Source organism: Protopterus annectens, chromosome 1.part0, assembly GCF_019279795.1.
Source record: "Protopterus annectens isolate FY-2018-M chromosome 1.part0, PAN1.0, whole genome shotgun sequence".
Lineage (NCBI taxonomy): Eukaryota > Metazoa > Chordata > Ceratodontiformes > Protopteridae > Protopterus > Protopterus annectens.
The window spans coordinates 558351534-558373857 of NC_056725.1; the positions used below are offsets into that span (position 1 = coordinate 558351534).

At 43.6% G+C, this 22324-nt stretch overlaps 1 protein-coding gene across 1 annotated transcript in view; it reads left to right on the forward strand.

Moving 5' to 3' along the window:
- KCTD3 (potassium channel tetramerization domain containing 3) overlaps nucleotides 1-22324 on the forward strand; it is an 816466-nt gene that overhangs the window by 553345 nt on the left and 240797 nt on the right. The window contains exon 12 of the mRNA XM_044061321.1: nucleotides 3521-3637. Within this exon, the coding sequence (XP_043917256.1) occupies nucleotides 3521-3637 (117 nt within the window). The remainder of the gene's footprint in view (nucleotides 1-3520; nucleotides 3638-22324) is intronic.

Here is a 22324-nt window from a genome sequence, read left to right on the forward strand (position 1 = left end):
GAGGGATTGGGATTTCTTTAGGTGTAGCATGTCCAACAGCTATGGGTTTGACATAGCTTTATATGTTAAGCAGAGATCACCTCAGAGTAGGCGATATACTAAAAATAGTTCCAGCATTGCTTCTGAGGTGGCTGTTTTGTGTTTCATCTCCTTCATGCTCCCTTTCTATTCTACCCGTTGGTCAGAATGAGAATTCAAGGTGGCTTCCACTTCCATTCTTTTGTTTCATCATTTCATTTAGTCAAACACATTAGTATTAATCTTGTGCATTTCTGACAGTGACACGAATCTCTCTTTCAGTGATATTTCTAGTCAGCAAATTCTCACCATTATTTTCAAGACTGCCCTCATTAGCCCAGGATGTATCATGACCATCTAGCAGCCTCCTACTACTAGAATTAAACATACCTTACATGTTTCCTCATGTGACAGGAAAGTGTGTTCTTTAGTATAACGTCATTTGCATTTTCTGAATCAACAGAAGCTTTCTCCAAGATTATTACAGTTCTCCTCAGATATTTCTTTCTTTCCTGGACTTTAGTGAGTTTTGTTGAGAGACCATCAAAAAATGAAGTTTGAGGTAAAAGGTAAATTTTCTGTCAGACTTTGAGCTTTTTGCTTAGAAATACCTTCTGATTTTTTGGTGAGAGTGTAGAACACTTTTGCCATTTCTGTCTGGTGTAGCCTTTCCATTTTCATTATCCAGTAGGTATTTGTGTATGCATGGTGCTCTACCAGTTGGGTACACTATGGTTTTAGCTCCTGCTGTAACAACCTTTTTGCCAGTGTTCTCAATGTTTGCTGTGTCATTTTATGTCTTTTGTATTCCCAGGCCAGTCAAAGTTTTGCATAACCTTTCTTTCTTTATTTTTTTGCATACTTTTGGCCTGAAGAAAGAATGTTATGGGCTATGTCTAGAAGTATCTGACAGCATGCCCTCGTGACTGCCCACTGCATCATCACTAGTGCCCTAAGCTATCCAATTTAAAAAGGTTTACTATCATATATTCGACAGTCAAAATAAATTCCTACCTTAAATATTGACCAAGAAGTTCGACTCGGAATGTTGAGAAGGTCAGAATGTCGCAAACACACTTCCTTATACGAATTCGACCTTTCTCAACATCCAAAGACTGCAGTCTGACACTGCACATCACATGACATGGTAATTTTTGCAGGGGAGCAAGCCCCCCCTGTGCCCCCCCACACACCCTGCAGATTATATATTCCAACGCCAAGATCGCACTACAGAGAAATTTTCTGATCCCCACTGTATTGCGATGTCTAGTTATAAGATCGACCTCATATGTGCGAATGCACTGTGCATTCACTGAAGTGGGGCTCTCACAAATGAAGGTTTGGCAGTACGGGATTCAGCCAACCGTAATTCGACATCCTGTGGTCACCAAACCTTCATTCGAAATTGTGATTGTAAACCCTTTAAAACTGAGTTTGGGTATGGTACAATGTAATGTGGCCTTCGTGAAGGTGTCATCCAAACTGGTAATAACTCAATGGGAACATGGGGTCTATAGACAGTGATGGTCTTTGGTGGCACACACTGCCGCTGTCTCCACCTCCTTGTGGAGGATTGTCCTTGCCACCATCACTGGCTTGTCTGGCAATGTAGTCCAAGATCGGGGTGGGGGGGTATGTACCTGGGGTAGCCTGATGGATGGTTGGATGGCAGGGTACACAGCTGTCACTTGCATCTAGAAGTGTATGACACTGTCACCTTTTGTAATGGGCAGTAACACTCACCCTTCATTGACAGGACAGCTTGCCTGTGGACTGCGGTTTCATCATGGTCCCAACATATCACATCAGCCAGAGATGATTTCAAGTCCAGTTGCAGCAGTGCTCGAGGTCACATAGTGATACTCCCACACCAGTGCAAGAGGAAATAGCTTATAACAAAGAATACCCTTCAGCTCAATACCACTGTTTTCACCTCTTTTTGACATGTTCCCCGCACCCAGTATATATTTTGACAGTATTGTGTCCCTTCCTGCCTGTGCCCATGATGATGACTGTTACCTGCTCCATCATTCCTCCTGTACGGTGGGTGCATGTGTATGGAATATCTGATGTACAGTGTGGCCAGAGCATGCACTGACCAGCATAGTAATGCTTCACATTTGTTCTGTGTGACACTGCACTATTACTGTGTGCTCAACAGGAACTATTCCACTGCTGTCTGGGAGGGTAGTTGTGCTTCTTCCAGGTACTGCTATTTCACCTTCCTCTCATTGAATGATGGTGTTGCTCTGCCATCCCTGGTGGGAGAGTGCGTGTGTGTGTCTGTCTGTGTGTACACTCACCCAATTGCATATTATTAAACAAGCAACATATTAGGAACATCCTTCAGGTACTGACAGGGAAATCCTGGAGCACCCACCCACAGATATATCATAGCAGTTCACACACTTGAACAGCACACTGCTACAGCATTTCATTTTCCAGACTGGTTCCTGGTTGGGGTGCCTTCTCTGTGGAATTTGCATACCCTTGTGGGTTTTTCTCAGGATGTTCAGTTTTCTGCCAGATCGGCAGCCCTCTAAATTGCCTTTGTGGAGAGTTGCAAGTATTTGTGTGTGTGTTTGTGTGCACTTACTTATAAATTTATATCCTATCCAGAGTGGATTCTATGACTTGTGCCCATTACTTGCCAGGATAGACTTCCATCTCTCTCTCTCTCTCCCTGAAAAGGATAAAACAGATCTAAGAAATGACTATATAGCCGAAACCTCTAAATACCGAAAGACCAGAAGCGCAAAATTCAAAATCCCGATGTTTGGAGATATTGAAGTAGCGCTTCTGGTGTTGCGGTTTGTGGATGGATAAGTGGAATTCGGGTAAGTATCTATGTGTAATTGTGTTGTGATTGTGGTGTGTGTGTGTGAAGGACTTTAAAATGTGTGGGTGTGAGTTTCCCTTGTGTGTTTGTGCAATCTCAGAGTTAGTATATTTAAGTAGGGAGGGTATGGGGGGCTTGCCCACCTGCTTATCTGTAGTGTAGAATGATATGTTTAATTGTTGGGGGAAGTTGCGTGTATGTGTAAGTTGTACCTTCGGGATTTTGAATTTCGCACTTCTGGTCTTTCGGTATTTTTGGGCTTTGGCTATATAGTCTCGAGATTTTGAAATTTGGTATTTCAAAATTTCTAGGTTATGTAGTGAACCCCAGTAGAGTGCTGATTTACATTTTGCCATTTCAGTATAGTTATTCACCTTCCTCTTTTCCGTGTTATTAGGTTCTTCTTTGTCATTTTGTTAAAGAAAAGGAGGATGAATGTATGACAGAGAATTTGCAGTTCTATAAAGACTTCACAGCTAATATATTTTTAAACTAAAAAGAAATCTCTTCACTTCTCAGAGAATAGTGTGAACACAGACAAGAAGAACGGATCATATTTTTATATATGTATTTTTTTAATATGGCATGCTGCTTTGCTGTAGCTTGTAAATGTTTTCACAGTTCATAGTTTTTTTTTACCTTTGTTCTTATTTTCACCTTTAGACATGCAGAAATTTCCATTAAGAATGAAGGATAATGATCTGCTCGTGACAGAACTCTACCACGACCCATCTAATGATGCAATAACAGCTCTGAGTGTCTATCTCACACCAAAAACAAGTTAGTGCCACACTTAAGCACCTGTCATTTGATGGAAAATCGATGTCTTAATGTGTGTTACAAAAATACTAAGCATTTCTAGTCTTGAAATAGTTGGATGATGATCTTCGTTTCTCACTGCTGCAGTCATCACCATTGGGTTATCCATGCTGTGGTAACTCTCAGTTGGTCCTAATACCAGAGTCCAGGTTTTTGTGCATAGGCTGTTGTCGCTTCCTGGATGACGTCAGGTCGTCCAAGCTATAAAGGAGAGCAGGCAATGCCATTACCCGAGTCTTTCTTGCCGTGGAGCCCGTAGCAGAAGCAATTTGCAACAGTGCCGGTCGACTGTTTCCAGATTTCGAACTTCAGCTGAAAACATCTAAAGCTAAGTACCCCATTGGGGATCCTTCCTTTTTCTTGCACTAACCGATGTCAGAAAAAGTCAATAACGGTCTTACCTGTGGAAAGCAAATACCACACCGAGACTTCCATTTTTACTGCGTCACTTGTTTAGGCCCAGATCACGATGTACCCTGCTGTCAGTTCTGTGCCCTCTTTAATGCTAGAACTATTCGTTGTAGAGCTATGTTTGTAGCCAGTTATTTTCATCTTCCATCTCTAATTACCAATATGGCATCCATCAGTCAGCAAACCGCAGATCTTCCAAAAAAACTTAAAGATAAGGATAGAGACAGACCGCATGAGGCCAAGCCTTCTGATGACACCACCGCAAAACGGGTCGTCAGTTCAGAATTCAGTGAGGCGCTTTCGCAGCCCCTGATGCCCGACTAGATTATTTCGCAGGCCCCTACTGAGACCCTTTCGGAGTCCTGTATGCTGCAGATGTCTGCATCGTCTAATGAGCCTTTGGGTGTCTCGCCTTCGGTTGGGTCTGGAGCCGTTAAGCAGGCACCGGTGTCTGAGGGTGCTGCTCGCACTTCGGATTTCACTTCAAGGCCTTCACCCTCTCTTCTGACTAACACACCGATGGCACCGAGGGATACCCTTCAGGCCAAATTTATTTCCACTCCAAAGAAAACAGCAAAAAGTCTCCATTCCACTACTCCTCCCCCTCCTCAGACTAGAATAATTAAAATAGCAGAGGATCTCATCACTTTCATCCTGGGTAATCAGGCCACTCCAGCCAAAAGGAGAAGGGAACCTTATCCACGCATCCATTCAGATTTAGACTCAGAGGGATCTGATTTCTCTGATTTTGAAGAGGATAATCCTCTTACTGCCTATGAAGGCTCAGATGCAGAAGAATCTATTCCTTCTGCCTCACGTCCAGAGGACTTTTCCTTTGGGGAAAGCCTCCACACCCTCATGGAACACTTTCAGTGGGAATAGACGGATTTCCTTCAATCCAAGAAAAGACTAAGAGAGTTTCTGGACCTACCCCAGCATAAGCCTCTGGCCATCCCACCCATCTTGGAGGTGGTAGATGATGTTTACCAAGAATTCAGCCTTCCACCTACCCCCAGAAAACCTGACAGAATTACAGAGTACCTGACTCTCATAAATTCCTCTACAGAAATCCTATAGCAGATCCAGAGGTTATTACACAGGGACCTAAGGTAATTAAGGCTACCTCTGCAAATAATCCTACTCCCTCAGACAAAGAATCCAGGGCCCTAGACAGATGGGGTAAAAAGTATATACCTCTGCAACTTTAACTATAAGGGCTCTCAACTGTCAGTTCCATATGTTAAAATATCAACAGCATACTTTGGAACTTTACAGAAAATTTCAGCTTTACCAGATTTTGCCAATAATAGAGATAGCAGAATTACTGCACTCTTCATCTCAAGTGGCAAAGCACTCCTTGTACTGTGGATCTGACGCCCTAGAAGCTTCTAGCAGGGCAGCAATGACAGGATCTGTTATCAGAAGACATGCATGGCTGAAGGAACAACCTCTCCTTGATCATGTCAAAGCTAAAATCATGGATTCACCTCTTTACAAAGACTGCTTGTTCGGACAGAAAACTGAAGAGGTACTTAAAAAAGATGGAAGACAAAGAAAATCAATGCAGACTGTTAAAGGTTTCCTTTAAGTACAACCTCCTAGGTTCAGCAGAAATTTTCCCTCTAAACACTGGTCCTTTCCTGCACCAGACAGACAGGCACAAGGCAAAACCCATAGGGATAGACCCACCAGGGCTCAAACTCAGGGCCAGCAAAGAACTAAACAGTGCCCCCCAACACTAGAGCAGGGAGTTAAAAAAACAACCCTGTATGCTAAAATCTCTCAATAGCTACCTTTCCCATCTCTGCCTGCCTCCACCACATCAAAAGCTAGGAGGGAGGATATCTCTTTGCAGAGAAAATTGGAACTTTATAACAAAAGATCACGAGTCTTAAGAATCATTGCTCAGGGGTAAAAATTCAATTTCCGGGAACTACCACTTCCAAGAGGGTACCCGGACCTACCTCCAAACCAGTGGACAGAAGCCCTAAAACAAGTGCAAAACCTAATAGCCCTAGGGGCAGTAGAACCTGTGCCTCCAGAACAAATTGCAAAAGGATTCTATTCCAGACTCTTCCTTGTTCCCAGGAAAGAGGGAACTTGGTGTCCCATCCTGGACCTATCCTTTCTCAATACTTTCCTGGTAATCCCAAAATCCAGAATGCTTACCTTACAACAGCTTCTACTAATGCTGCCAAGCAAAGCTTGGATGGTCACTTTAGACCTAAAGGATGCTTACCCGCACATCCCAATAAGGGAATCGTGCAGAAAATTCCTGCTATTCAGAGCTGGGTCATTACACTTTCAATTCTCTGCTTTGCCATTTGGCTTATCTACTGCTCCCAGGGTATTCACCAAATGTCCAGCTCCTGCCATTGCCTTTTGCAGGCAAAACAATGTACAGATTTGCCCTTACCTGGACAACTGTCTCGTCCAGGCAGACTGCAAGGAACTGCTTCTGCAGCACCTTTCATTTGTAAAAACAATCCCTACTCACCTCTCGGGGGTTCACTATCAACGAAAATAAATCAAAACAGACACCTACCAAGAAAATCATATTTCTGGGAGCCTTACTGGACACAGAACAGCAAATGGCCTTTCTTTCCCCAGAAAAACAAAATTTCCTACCAAAATACTTCATTACTCTGGCCTCCCAAACCCAGCTTTCTGCCAGGAAATTTCTGCAAGCTCTAGGGTACATGGCTTCATGTATCCTCCTGGTACCTCTGGCCAGACTGTACATGAGGAAAATTCAGTGGTACCTAAAGAACCTATGGTGTCAACACTCTCAAACTCTGGACAACTCCCTGTCTGTGAACCCTTGCATAAGATCAGAGTTCCCCTGGTGGGTCCAGGCCTGTGCTCTGAACAAGGGGCTTCCATTCACCCTCTGTCCATCAGACCAGACCATAACTACAGATCCTTCGGACATAGCCTGGGATGCCCACCTAGAAGGCAGATGCGCCCAAGATCTCTTGGACGTTCAAATACTACCCTTGCACATCAACCAAAAGGAAATGATAGCAGTGCAAAACTCTGGCATCCTTCAAACCCTACTTCAAACCAGGGGTTCTTCTCATAAAAACAGACAACATCACAGTCATGTGGTGCATCAACAAACAGGGAGGGACTCAATCTTACCCCCCTGTGCAGACTAGCCATGAACCTGTGGCTAGCAGCCTCATCCATGGGACTACATCTTATAGCCCAATACCTACCGGGCATCGACAACACCGTTGCAGACCACTTAAGCAGAAACCTGCTGGACCCACAAGAATGGCATATCCACAGAGACATTTTTCTGCAAATTACCCACACATGGGGGACCCCCCCCAGTTGGACCTCTTTGTCTCTCGTTTAAATCACCAAGTACAGAAATTCTGCACCAGGGAGTACCATCACCTGGACTGGAAGGTCGATGCCCTGACCTTCCATTGAAATACCCGGTTTGTGTATGCATTCCCACCTCTTCCTCTCATTCCAACAGTATTAATCAAGATAAGGGAGGGAAAACCAAAAGCAATACTCATTGCCCTAGATTGGCCAAGACAGCATTTATACCCACTGCTGCGCAGCCTATCTCACCAGCCCCCCCTGTCAGCTACCTCTGATACCTCACCTACTATCCTGAGGAGGGGGGGGGGGGCAATCCTGCACCCAGACCTTCAGACACTCAAGCTGTCAGCCTGGTTAATTTTACCATAACCAACAAGGAATCTATGCTAAGCAAGCACGTCCTTGACATCATCACAGAAGCCATAAGGCCCAGCACCAGAAAATCTTACGCAGGAAAATGGAAAAAATTCTGCTCCTGGAGCCAGTCCAAGGGGGCAGACATTCATCTGCCCTCCATTCTTCTTATTCTAGATTATCTGGCTGAGCTTCTTAATAAGGCTGTCTCCTTCTCTTCGAGCCTGCAGCATCCTCAGAATTAAAGTACCTCTCTTGGAGGACTGCCTTTCTCCTGGCTATCACTTCAGCCAAGGAGAGCGTCAGAGCTTCAAGCTTTAATGGCCATTGAGCCATTTATCACCTTCCATGCAGACAGGGTCTCCCTGAGAACCAACCCCCTCCTTCATGCCAAAGGTGGTTTCAGATGTTACCCTCAACCAGGCCATCCACCTGCCCACCTTCTTCCCTAACCCTCAGAACAAGGGGGAAAGGATACTGCTTTTTTTGGATGTGCACAGGCAACTCAGATTTTATTTGGATTGTACAAAGAGATTCAGGAAAACTGACCAGCTCTTGGTCAGCTTTAAAACAGGGACACGGGAAACCTATATCCAAACAGACCATTTCCAAATGGATAGCACTCTGCATCCAATTTTGCTACTTCTTGCATAGAAAACGACCTCCTAGGACCATCAGAACCCATTCCACCAGGACAACCTCTACTTCCACAGCATTGCTTAGAGGGGTACCCACCTAGGACATCCTAGAAGCTGCCACATGGAGTTCAGTCCACACCTTCACCAAGCATTACCATCTGAATCTTTCCTCAAAAGCTATGGCTGGGTTTGCCTCTGTAATTCTATAGGGCATGCTCACCCAGTCTTAAGTTTCTGTCAACCTTCCACCCTTCTCCTCAGCTTTGGGAATCTTCCCAATGGTGAAGACTGCAGCAGTGAGAAATGAAGAACATAGTACAGTTGTGTACACTTACCATAAATGTAGATGTTCGAGTGTATTCGCTGCTGCAGTCATGCTTTCCCTCCCTCCTTCCCCCTGATATCTGCTGTCCTTAGCAAGACACTTATTCTTATGGGGGTTTATGACCTCAGGACTACTAATAATTATTAAAATTGGACTTCTTTGGTTGGTTAAGGCAAGAAAAAGTGAAGTAATGGCGTCACCTGCTCTCCTTTATAGCTCGGATGACCTGATGTCACCCAGCAAGCGACAGCAGCCGACGCACAAAAACCTTGACTCTAGTATTCGGACCGACTGAGGGTACCACAGCATGAATAATCTAATGATGATGGCTGCAGCAATGAGAACACGCGAACATCTACATTTATGGTAAGTGTACATGACTGTACTTTCTCTATTTCAGATGCCTGCTGTTATAGAAATGGTTACCATAGATTTTGGAAACAGTATAAGAACACATTCTCGTGAAGCAAGGGTAATGTGAACTGCTGTCTAGAGGAATAATTTGAAATTGAAGACATACAGTGGGGGGAGAACAATACAATATTACTTGTTTTTTTCCTTCTGCTAGAAGCATCCTATTTTTGCCTTGGCAATGCAGAGTGAAGGAAACTCATGCAGTTTGTAATTGGAATCTTAATTTGTTTAGCCACTGTTTATTGAATTTTCCTCTGATAGCTGTCCGTATGATGCACTGGATTTGCAATTACACATGCAAGCACACATCTTTCCAGATACATCCAACTGTCTTTTGCAGGATTTGCTACCTATTCTTGTTTGATTCATACATTGTGAGAAATTGTGGACCAGTGACTGCATGTGATGGCTGTCATATCTTCAAGTAACCCCTGCTGCAGTACTCTCCATTGCTAAAAGTTACAATTTCAGGATATTCTAGTCATTCTAAAAATAGAACTTGCAGATGTTCTTCATCTCACATTGCTGCAGTCCTTACATATGGGTAGTCCGCTGTCCTCGGTCGGCCCGAATACCAAAGTATTAGGCTGACGTCGGTCACGGCGCTCAGATCTGACATCAGAGCGTCAGGGTATAAAAGCACATGACCGACGTCATATCCTCAGTCTTTTTTGCCGCATGGTCCGATGCAGAAGCAGCGTTGCAAGTGCCGTTCGGCGTTCTGGAATTTTCGTATTCTGAGTTTCAGACTGAAACCAAGTTGGGCTAAGTACCCCGTTGGGGAATATTTTTGTTTTTTCTTGCCTCAGTTAATTCCGGATGTCAGAAAAAGTGAATAATTGTATTTCTTGTGGGAAACAGATACCGCATAGGGATTATCACTCTCTTTGCATTCCTTGTTTGGGACCTGAGCACGACGTAGTCGGGTGTCGGTTTTGTGCTAGGTTTAATAAGCGCACCATAAAACGAAGGTTAGATTGCGCTAGGGTAGTCTTTGGTAAGCGGTGTAATTATAATATGCCGCCGGATCCTCCGACGCCGCTTCCAAGAAGCGCAAAGACAAATCTTTGAAAACTAGACAGGATGATTCGTCCGTTTCGGACGCCGGTCCTGTAGAAGCTACAGTGGAACAGGTGGATCCGACTGAAGTTTCTGTTGAGTCTCAGGGGGAAACTTTGATTTTGCAGGATGTGGCCTCACAGGAGTCAGGTCAGGCTGAAGGGGCCTCTCAGGTTACTGTTCTCCCGTCTATGCCTAAGGTGGTTAGGCCTTCTGCTACTATTTCTAAGGCTTTTTCTAAGGGCAGGTCTGTTTTGCCTTCCTTTGGTGTCACTCCAGGTACTTCAGGGTCTGTGCCTAGAAAGCACATGCTTAAAATGGCAGAAGATTTGATTACTTTAATTAGAGGTTCTATGCCCCCTCCTGATAAGAGGCCCAGGGTGGAGCCAGAGTTGGAAAGTTTGGATCAGGCCTCAGATGACTCAGGGTCTTCTGCTGAAGATATTCAAGATCTTCCCCCTTATTCGGATTCTGATGCAGAGGATTCCACTCCTTCTGCTTCTCCTCCAGAGGATTTTTCTTTTTCAGAAACTCTGCATTCCATGAGGGAGCATTTTAAGTGGGAAGGACAGGATTTCTCTGATTCATGGAAGAGGCTTAGGGAATTCTTGTTTTTACCACAGCATAGACCCTTGGCTATACCTCCTGTTTTGGATGTTGTTCAAGATGTTTTCTCGGAGGCTTCACTTAATCCAGATTCTTTGCCTCCTGCGCCAGTTAAACCGGACAGGTATTACAGGGTGCCTGAGGCTCATAAATATCTGTATAAGAGTCCTAGGGCGGACCCGGAAACTATTAGTCAGGGGCCTAAGGGTGTTAGAGCCTCTGTTGTTAAGAATCCGGTTCCTCTAGATAAGGAAGCTAGAGCTTTGGATAGATGGGGTAAGAAGTTGTATACCTCTTCTACTTTAGCAATGAGGGCTTTAAATTGCCAGTTTCATATGTTGAAGTATCAGAATTTCCTCCTTTCTCAGCTAAAATCTAAAGTGGATGCTTTGGCAGAGGGCATTGAGTGTAAAGAATTGCAGGATTTAGTACATGTATCTGAACAGGTGGGTAAGCATTCTTTGCAGTGTGGTTTTGATGCTGTACAGGCCTCTTCTAGGGTGGCTAACACTGGTTCAGTTCTTCGTAGGCACGCCTGGCTTAAGGATCAGAATTTGTCCGAGCATGTTAAAACTAGAATTCTGGATGCCCCTTTACAGTCTGAAGTTTTGTTTGGTCCCCCTGTGGAGTTGGTTTTGAAGAAAATGGAAGACAAGGCTAAGTCTATGCAGACTGTTAAAGATTTTTTGCAGGTGCAACCTCCAAAGTTTAGTAGAAATTGGCCTACTAAGGGGTGGACGTACCCTTCTTCTGATTCTCAGTCTAGGGGTAGATCTAGACGTGGCAGGGGCAGAGCTCATAGTACATTCAGGCCAAGAACTTGGAGTTCGCCTGCACAACCTGCAGGTGAAGGCAGGGGCCAGTCCTTTCGTAAACAGGCCCAATGACCTGCATTTTCAGCTGCCAGATTCTTCTTGCCTGGCAGCTCCTTTGGGAGGAAAGTTAGCACTTTTCAAGCAAAACTGGCTTTTAGTCACCCAGGACAAATGGGTGTTGGACATTATAAACCGAGGCTACAAGTTCTATTTCCATACATTGCCTCCTTTCAAAGGCATGCCAGACGTTCCTCCTCGGCAAAGGATAGAGGCTCACAAGCAGATTTCTATACTTCTTCAAATAGGAGCTATACAGCCAGTTCCTCTGTCAGAAGTGGACCTAGGATTTTACTCTCGCCTGTTTCTAGTACCAAAGAAAGGAAACACGTGGAGACCAATTTTGGATTTATCTATCCTCAACACTTATCTGGACATTCCAAAGTTCAAAATGCTGACGTTACAACAGCTTTTACCTCTGCTGGGAAAAGATCACTGGATGGTAACTCTGGATCTCAAAGAGGCTTATCTTCATGTTCCTATCAGGCTCAGTTGCAGGAGGTACCTACGTTTTCGGGCTGGAAATTTCCATTATCAGTTCTCTGCATTGCCCTTTGGCTTATCTACTGCGCCCAGAGTGTTCACAAAGGTTCTGGCTCCAGTGATAGCCTTTTTCAGGTTAAGAGGAATACAGATTTATCCTTATTTGGATGATTGCCTGATTATTGCACAAGACAAGGACGAACTACTTCATCATCTACAGTATGTGATGGTAGTGTTAAGATGCCTAGGGTATTCTGTGAACGAAACAAAGTCCAGTCTAGTACCCTCTCAGGACATGTGCTTTCTGGGTGTGAGACTGAATACAGCTTCCCAGATGGCTTTTTTGACCCCGGACAAACAAAGAAGCCTTTCCCTTTATTTCCATCAAATGTCTCTACAGTCCAGGCTGACTGCAAGGACAGTCCTTCAAGCCTTGGGGTTCATGGCATCTTGTATTCTGGTGCTTCCCAATGCCAAACTGCATATGAGGAAGCTTCAATGGTATTTCAAAAATGTATGGACACAACACTGCCAGGATCTAGACACTGTCATTCAGATAATACCTTGCATTCAGAAGGAATTTTTGTGGTGGGCTCAGGAATGTCACCTAAACAAGGGACTCTCTGTGACCCGACCAGAGGCGAGTCAGATTCTAACGACAGATGCCTCAGACAAGGCTTGGGGAGCACACCTCCATGGAAAATGGGTGCAAGACACGTGGCCTGTCAGACTTCAACATTTGCATATCAACTTGAAGGAGATGTTAGCAGTCCAATTTGCATTGATGGCTTTCAAGGATTTACTTCTCCCAGGGCAGGTGTTGATTCAAACAGACAACACTACTGTCATGTGGTACATCAACAAGCAAGGGGAACCCATTCACCCTCTTTGCAGGCAAGCGATGATTTTGTGGGAGACTGCTCTCAGTTTACACCTCAATCTTCAGGCAAGGTTTCTACCAGGAGCACAGAACTCCTTAGCAGATGTGTTGAGCAGACAAATAGTGGATCCTCACGAGTGGAAACTGGATCCTCATGTATTTCAAAAGTTGACAGTGTTATGGGGGACTCCAGACATAGATCTGTTCGCTTCTCCACTAAATTACCAGTTGCCAAAGTTTTGCACAAAAATGTTTCATCCCACAGCTTGGAAGGTGGATGCTCTATCATTCAGTTGGAGCAATCTTCATGTCTATGCCTTTCCACCTCTGCCTCTCATTCCCAAGGTACTCTTGAAGGCCAGACAAGACAGGCCATCCATGATTCTGATGGCGCCGGATTGGCCTCGACAGCACTGGTACCCACTACTGAGGAGTTTAGCACGGGAGCCTCCATGGCCTCTGCCTTTGATTCCGCATCTTTTGTCTCAGGAGGACAATCACTTCCTCAATGTCAAGATTCAGTCTCTGCATCTAACAGCCTGGCATATTCTGCTTTAGACCCTGGAGGGTCTCAGCTTCCACAACAAGTTTTGAATGTTATTTTGGAGGCCAGAAGGCCTAGTACAAGGAAAGTTTATGCTGATAAATGGAGGAGATTTTTTATTTGGAGCAAAGCGAAGGACTTTGATGTTTCCAAGCCTGATTTAAGTATTTCTCTTCAATATCTTACTGAGTTATTGGACAAGGGTTTGTCTTTCTCCTCGATAAAGGTTCATGCTGCAGCCATTTCTGCTCACTATGACTGTGACCCTCCTTTATTTTCTCATCCTTTGTTTAAGCAGTTTCTTAGAGGGGCAAAGAACATAAGACCCCCACGTAGAGCTCCTACTCCTGCTTGGGATCTCAATTTTGTGTTGGAAAACTTACTCTACAACCTTTTGAGCCTGCAGCTACTGCCGAGTTAAAGTATTTATCATGGAAGACTGCTTTTTTGTTGGCCATTACCTCTGCAAGAAGGGTTTCTGAATTACAGGCCCTTATGGCAGTGGAACCTTTCCTGATTTTTCATAAGGATAGGGTATCTTTGCGTACTAATCCTTCCTTTATGCCTAAAGTGGTTTCTAGTGTGGCCTTGAACCAAACTATTCATTTGCCTACTTTTTATGCAAACCCCCAAAATAAAGGGGAGAAGATTTTGCATACTTTGGATATTCACAGGCAGTTGCGTTATTATTTGAGCAGAACCAAAGGGTTCAGGCAGTCTCAGCAGTTGTTTGTTTCTTTTGCTTTGGGTTCTCAGGGAAAACCTGTGTCAAAACAAACTATTTCTAAATGGATTGGTTTTTGTATTTCTTTCTGCTATTCCCATCATGGTAAGGAGATTCCGGCTGGAATCAGACCTCATTCCACTAGAGCTACTGCCACTTCTACTGCCTTTCTAAGGGGGGTAGCTACAAAAGATATTTTGGAAGCAGCCACTTGGAGTTCAGTACATACTTTCTCTAAACATTACCACCTTCCTCTTTATTCTAAGTCTAGGGCTGGATTTGCCACTGCAATATTACAGGGCATTTTAGCAGCCCCTAATGCTTTATGATTTTGCCATCCTCCCTTTACCTCTGCTTTGGGATTCTACCCATATGTAAGGACTGCAGCAATGTGAGATGAAGAACATAGTACAGTTTTGTACCTACCATAAATGTAGATGCTCGAAGATCCACATTGCTGCAGTCCAATTTACCCCCCCCTCCTTCCCCTCTGTAGTTTGGCATGGTTATATGGTTTGGGTGATGGTTGTTATTGGGCATGTTTTTGGGAGGTATCCTGTTTTTGGGCTGTGGCCTTTCTTTTTAGGGCCTTCTGACATCTGGGGCAAGAAAAGACTGAGGATATGACGTCGGTCATGCGCTTTTATACCCTGACGCTCTGATGTCAGATCTGAGCGCCGTGACCGACGTCAGCCTAATACTTTGATATTCGGGCCGACCGAGGACAGCGGACTACCCATATGTAAGGACTGCAGCAATGTGGATCTTCGAACATCTACATTTATGGTAGGTACAAAACTGTACTTTCCTCATCTACCATCACTTGTTCAGTGTCCACAGCAGATGAAGATGCCTGTCATCACTGTGTGGGCACTTGTAGCATCATCTGCTTTACAGACATCAGATCTTCAAGTGGAATAGATGCCAGTGTTGCTATGAGACCTGTAAAATTAAATCTGTCCCACCAAAAGCTGTTGGTTGCTGATGCAGACACCTCTACACTGCCATTGGCTTCATATTTTGTCTTTGATCTTTTTGTAGCATTTTCTGTTTGTTGGAATGAGTGCTTGATTATGCCCTTCTTGTTTAATTTTGGAAGCTTCTGTCCAGCTTTTCAATATTTTTCATTCCAATGGCATGGCACGTATGTCTCTGTTAGCATTGCCAGTGTCTGTAGTTCCACCCTTGCAGCCATTGCTAGAGGAATGTCAAGTAAGCAAACATTGCTGCCCTCCTGCCTCGTTCTGAAAGAGAAACATTGTGTCACATCCTCCAAGTGTGCTCCAGAAAGTCATATTCCTCAGGATAGCAAGAGTCTGCCAAGCTGATTGGGTGTTTGCTTGATGCCTTTAAATGTATGCAGAAAGTGAGAGAGAGAGAGGTGTGTGTGTGTGTGTGTATGTGTGTGTGTGTGTGTGTGTGGGGGGGGGTAGATACACTTCCAAAGGTGAGTTGTCTGTCAAAAACTCATGCAGCACGTGTAACAAGTGGCTAGCTGTCCTGTGTGTGTGTGTGTGTGTGTGGGGGGGGGGGGGGGGGTTGGGATGAATTAGCCAAAACGTTACTTGTCTCAGACTACGGTGAGTCTGCTGTAACCCATCTGCATATTCACCCATTGTTAAGAAGGCCACAATAATTTATGCTCAAGAAGAAAAATCATACTCCTAGGTTGTCTGCAGTCAGATTACTTTTCTTAAATTACTGCTATAAAGATGGCTGCTACTGGAGTGCAGCAGCTGTGCTGTGTGCAGGGACAGTCTACTTATAGATGACGTGTCAATGTACTATCCACCAACTTGCTTCTCCAGAAGCTGCCTCATCATTCATGGAGAGCCTTCACATTCTTGACAAGGGTGCCACCAGTGAGCCTGAAACTAGCCCATCCACAGGTATGTTTGATGTTACCAGGTCATAGTCTGGACATCTTACGGTCCCAGGCAGCATGGATTTTGAAGGGCAGCACATAAACAGCTGTTACTGTTTGTAGTGAAGAACAGCCTGGATGTCCTAGCAGAGTTGATTGACAGAGAAGTGGGAATCCTGGCAAAAGAACAATCCATGTAGGATCCATTTCCACAGGTAAGGGTTTTCTTTGTTTGCAGAGAAGAAAGGAGATACTTAATTGGCCTTAACCCTCAAGTCCCTCAGTAAATCATGACCAAAGAATAATGGGCATCTGCACAACCAGTGCAGACTTGTTATAGGACAGTGGTGAATCTAGCCATATTTATATTGGGACCTCCATTTACATGGAGTAGACTATGAAAAAGTGCCTGTTTTCTTATAGATTGTAAGTTGATAACTATGATGTTTGGATAACAGAGTTTGTACTTCTAAAACATGCTTCATGGAGTCATTATTGCTGGGTGTAATACACAGTAAATGTGATTCTGTTACTTATATTACTAGATGCATTCACTGCTTTATAGATATAACTTCACTGTTATTGTTACTTTGAATGTTGGTTTATGGCCAGTGGTCGGGTTATTGCTGTTCTTGGTAGGTTATAAGCAAGGCTAGCTAAGTTAGTTTGGTCAGTGTTTAGGAAGTTGTCACTTTGTGTGACAGTATGAGGAAATGTCTTTCATTGAATGTCAGTGTACATTGGTTTTTGGGAAAAAATATTTACAGAACTATTCAAAGAAAATAAATGTTTACTGCAGAAAGTAAAAGTAGCAAGATATCAGTTGTACTTGGCAACCAGGTCACAGGTTGAGGAACGTTTCATGTACCTTACATTGTATTGATGCTGGTACATAACAGTTTGAGATAGTCAAGCAAGGGTGCTGGTGGTCTCTTTCAGAACTTAACACAATATAAATAGTAGATGAGTAGCAAGGACTGACCTTCGGCATAGATGTGAACAGTCCAGTCTGATTTCTTTGTCACAACAGGTAGAAGCCATAAGTCTTATATATATATATATATATATATATATATATATATATATATATATATATACACGCACAGAGAGAGAGAGAGATTTTAATGTTGTACAATCTCTGTTCTAAATTTTTCTGTTCCCAAGTAGGATCAGAAGAATTTTGAAAAATGGGGCCAGAATCAGGATTCTTTTGGTATTTGGCAGCTTCCCCACCCTTAGGACTCAGGCCTTGGGTATTCTATTTCATCTCTGTTTTCACGTACTTGTCTTGACATTTGGTCAGTTTTACATGGTTTGATTGACGGACATAGGATGTTGAAACCTTTGCTTCTTCCTGAGACTGTTATTCTGCAGATATCTGTGTTGCTGTTATCTCAAGTCTCCTAAAATACAGTCTCCATGGGACCTGACAACATCCTGGCTGTGACCTACATAAACTTAGGCATGAGCTGTCAGCACCATTAGGCACCCTATTCAGCCAAAGGCTGAGCACCGGCTTCGTCCCAGCCAAATGGAGGACAGCCACTGTCATCCCTCTATATAAAGGTGGAGTGTCCACTGACCCAGGCAGTTATAGGCACGTCAGCCTAACTAGCCTAATCTGCAAGGCCATGGAACGCATTATCATGGACCTTATAAACAAGGACATTGGCAACCTTCAGATTCTTGATCCCGGCCAGTTTGGTTTTGTCAAAGGGTGATCATGCCCGTCAAACTTGGCTGACTTCTTCAAAACAAGTCATCAAAGCCATGGACAAGGGGAAGTCTGCACACCACCTTCCTTGACCTAGCCAAAGCCTTCAACACTGTTCCCCACTTGGGCATAATAGATAAACTCTCCCAGCTAGGAATCAACCCATATGTTACCAGATGGGTAGCTAAAAGGCTCACTGATAGAACCCACTCAGTCAAAATAGGGGAATCCACCTCTAGTAGTAGACCCGTAATGAGTGGCGTATCCCACTGATCGGTCCTGGGGCCTCCACTAGTTTGGGATATACTTTTCTGAGATGCAAGCCAAAACCAGTGATCTTTGGCTGACCAGGTTTGCAGATGACTGCAAGCTGGGTGCAGTCTTAAATTCCCCTAGTGTTGTGAACATCCTCCACGAGGGCTTTACCCATACTAATGACTGGTGCCAGAAGCATGGCCTCAAACTGACTGCCAAGAAATGCATCACTATCCATTTTGAAGGAAATGGTGTCCCCACTAATTATCACATTTATAACAACGTACTAAGCACGCAATCATTGGTGAGGGACTTGGGTACCCAGGTTGATAGCAACCTGACTTTTGACCACATGTTGCCTCCATTGTGCGGAAGGCTTTCTACATGGCCCACCTCCTAAGTAAGGGTATTTCATCCAGGAACAAGGAGATCATAACATCCCTGTACTCCTCCCTTATCAGACCTATTATCGAGTACAGTGCCCCCTTCTGCATATACCTTGCCAAGCACATGCAGCAGGTTCCTGACCAGGAAAATTCAGGGTGTCAAACACCTATCCTATACAGATAGGCTACTCAGTCTCGTACCGACTGCTCAGAAGTGACCTGTGTGGCATACAAGGCCATCTCAGACCCAACCTTGATGGAGTTTCTGGATATCAGTAAGTCAAACTCCACTTATGCAATCCGCATGCAAGGCCTCAACCTGGTCTGTGACATTAATAGAACTTGGTGGGATAGATGTGTCCCATAGACTTCCCCATCTGTGGAATAGGCTCCCTCTCCATGTCAAGCAGAGTACCTTACTCTGCCCTCTTTAAAAGGAACCTGGATAACTGGATGTGAAACAGAAAATACACCCCTGGGATCCCACCTATGTCCCTGATGGACAGGGGAAACAGATGCTGACTTTGTGGGAACATGGGTGAATTTCTTGGCTAGGCTTATAAGGACCACTGGGCAAATAGCCTAGTATCATCCTATGAACCTGTAAAAAGTGGACAGTAGAGCCTTTTTTTCTAGTTTTTTTGAGACAGCTTGAAGTTTAAATTGAAGGTGTGTTGTATTACTTCTGTAGCAGTGTTGGTTAAGGAAAGGGAGTAGTACGTGGACTGTCTACCTGCTCGGACAGTGGCCAGAAGAGACAAACCAAGTCCACTCCTAGCCTCACACATGGAAAAATAAATGTGGAGAGAGGAAGACAATTTGTGCCATTATGGGAAAGACACTGCCTGTATAGTTGACAATTAATGGGCTTACTCGTACTAAGGCTTATTTATTCTAGGGTAGCATTAAGAGAAAACTCTCTGAAGTTTTAGCAGAAATGAAATGTCATTTCTCAGATGAGGAAACATCTATCAAAGCCACTGTCCACCTCTGTGGGGAAATATCCGGACCCTGCAGGCACCTCAGTGGAGCTGAATAAGTTGTTGAAAGACCATCTAGTAGCTTCTGTGGTTATTCTGTTTAGAACAGTACAAAGAGAATCTGATGTACCGAAGTGTGTGAAGACATAACAGTTCTCCCCAAGTCAGGGAAATGCATTTGCTGACCATTAGTTATAGACCTGTTTTGTTAGTGTTGAAGCTGAATTACATGTCATCATGTTGGCCAAATGTATCAGTTACTTTTAAACTCACTCGTTCATCATTAATAGAATTTATCAGAGGTCATTCAAGCTTCAGTCACATTACAGCTGTAATTGCCTTTCTACAAGGGGAACATTTTGACCTCAACCCTGCAATTGCTGTATTAGTGGACCCTGAAGAAACGTTTGATTCTGTTCAATTACATTTCTTATTGTTTACCCTGCATACATATTTGATTCCTGGCAGATCTGTAATGCTAACGCTGCTGCTCTGTATACTGAGCCTTCTCCAAAGTATAGGTCTTGATGAACTCAGACATATTCCGTTCTGAATTGCTGGAGAAAGGAACAAGTCAAGGGGTGTCCGGTCTCATCATCACTATTCATATAGGTTATTGAGCCTCTTCTGAGATGGGAAAATCAGCTGGATGAGATCCAAGACTAGACTGCATTTATGAAGTAAGGGTTGTCTTGTTCGAGTGAAGACGGATAAAGACATCTCTTCTTATTACAGGTTTTGAAGTAGTTTTCTGTTTATGGCCTGTGAGTTAGCATGACAAAAACAGAATTATTCTCTTCTAATTTTTCTGCCTTGACTCTTTGTTGGAGGCTTATTTCCTCATTCTTTGGGGCGAAAGGTAACTTGAGTACCTTGGTATCTGGCTACACACTTCTTGTACAAGTTGATAATGGTTTAACTATAAGCTCCTCTTGGAAACCTTAATGGTCGAAGTGTATGTACAGAAGTGGTTACATTTGTCCACGCTTGGGAGTGTCCCTGTTTTGATATTATTGTTTTGGCCCACAGTTTGTTTATATAGCAAAATACATTCCAACCCGTTTCCTAGCAGTGTCTCAAGGAGATGCAGAAATTAACTACATATTTTCTTCTGGGATGAGAGGAGGAGAAAGTCTAGAAATGTGTAGATAATTCCACACAGAACCAGAGCTGGGCTTAGCTAATCTGGGGATGGCACAGTGGTGCAGCAGTTGCATCATCGCCTCACAGCAAGAGGTTCTCCAGTTCAATTCTTGGCCGCGGTGCCTGCTGTGTGGGGGGTGTGCATGTCCTCCCCTGCATTCGTGTGGGCTTCCTCCGGGTTCTCCGGTTTCCTCCCACATTACAGAGACGTACATCTAGAGTGTTTTTCTCCAGGCCGCCACTGAAAATTGGCTTTGTTCCAAGTCGGACTTTCCCGGTAACAAATGTTAAAATAAAAAAAATAAATATGCTCATCCTTTACTCTGCATCGCTTATTTCATTCTGACATTATTGGAGTCAGTTTATGGAGTAAACAAGAATATTGGGAGATCGTGATCAGTAGTAATGTCAGTAAAGTTGATTGCAGTGTGCATGTATCCTCTGGGTAAACTGTTTTAACTGGGTACATGAAGTAGTCAATGACCCAGGCCACAATTGCAAAGACAGTAACAAGTAAGAAAATGCTTATAAATGCAAAAAAAAAAAAAAAAAAACACAAGGCATTTGACTGATTGCATGTTCAGAAGATATCCAAGGAATGAGTGGTTATATCTCATACTGGATTAGAGTTGCAAATGTGTCCTATGTAATTGAAAGGTGGTGTGAATTACTGTTAAGGAGATCATTCATTTAAATGGGATCATTAATAAGGAAAATAGAGTACCTGCTTTTATTTAGTTGAAGTAATTAGGCCAGTATTTACTTTTTGTTACTCTACTCATTTTAAATGTTAGAGTATGTTCTGGGTATTCTGATACATCACTGGAGGCTCAGGAAATGACATATTTTCTCTCTCATTGATTTTTAATTGTATGTGGCAAGTTCTTATGTTTCAGGTAGTAATATGTTCATAGGTGTGTACTAGGCTAATGGCCCTGTAGCCTTTACAAGCCTAGCCCGTAGAAGTGCCCTGGCATCGTGCCACCCGACCTTAGTTCCCAGTACCTCTGTCAAGTAGAGCCACTGGAGTGATCCCCGGGGTGAACTTTCTATTTCCCATCCTCTCATCAAGATCTCTCTTGAAGAGGGCCAGTGAGGTGCTCTGTTTGACATGTATGGGAAGTCTATTTCAGAGCATGGGCTCTTATTCTTATATCATCTAAAAAAGGTTTTGTCTACTTCTAATTATAGTTCCGTCATTTGTCAGGGACTTTAGGTAAACCACAGAAAGGGAGTGGGATGTGATTCCTTAAAGCCAACCTATATCCACAGCCTAGTCTGATAAGAAAATGTATTAATCATTCAAGGGTAAGGCAATGTTGATGTCTCTTTATGGAACATCCATCGTTAGATCCCCACACCTGGAAGAAGAGTCTGCAATTCTTCATAGCCTCAGTTGGAAAGTGTTGCTTGTCAAATGGTCCTTTTTTTTTATTTCTCCAAATTTTAGGCCTTTCAATGCACACTGACAGGAATGGACACTATTCCTATGTCAGGGTGCAGTTAAAGTTGATGAATCAGTATTATTTCATGTTTTGATGGTGGCAATGGGAAGTCTTTTCAGCACCCACAGTATGTGTCAAGCACTGCTTCATTCTGTAGTCCATACAGATCAGTCCGTATTAGTGACGTATTTAAGTATGCTTGCAAATTCTTTTTC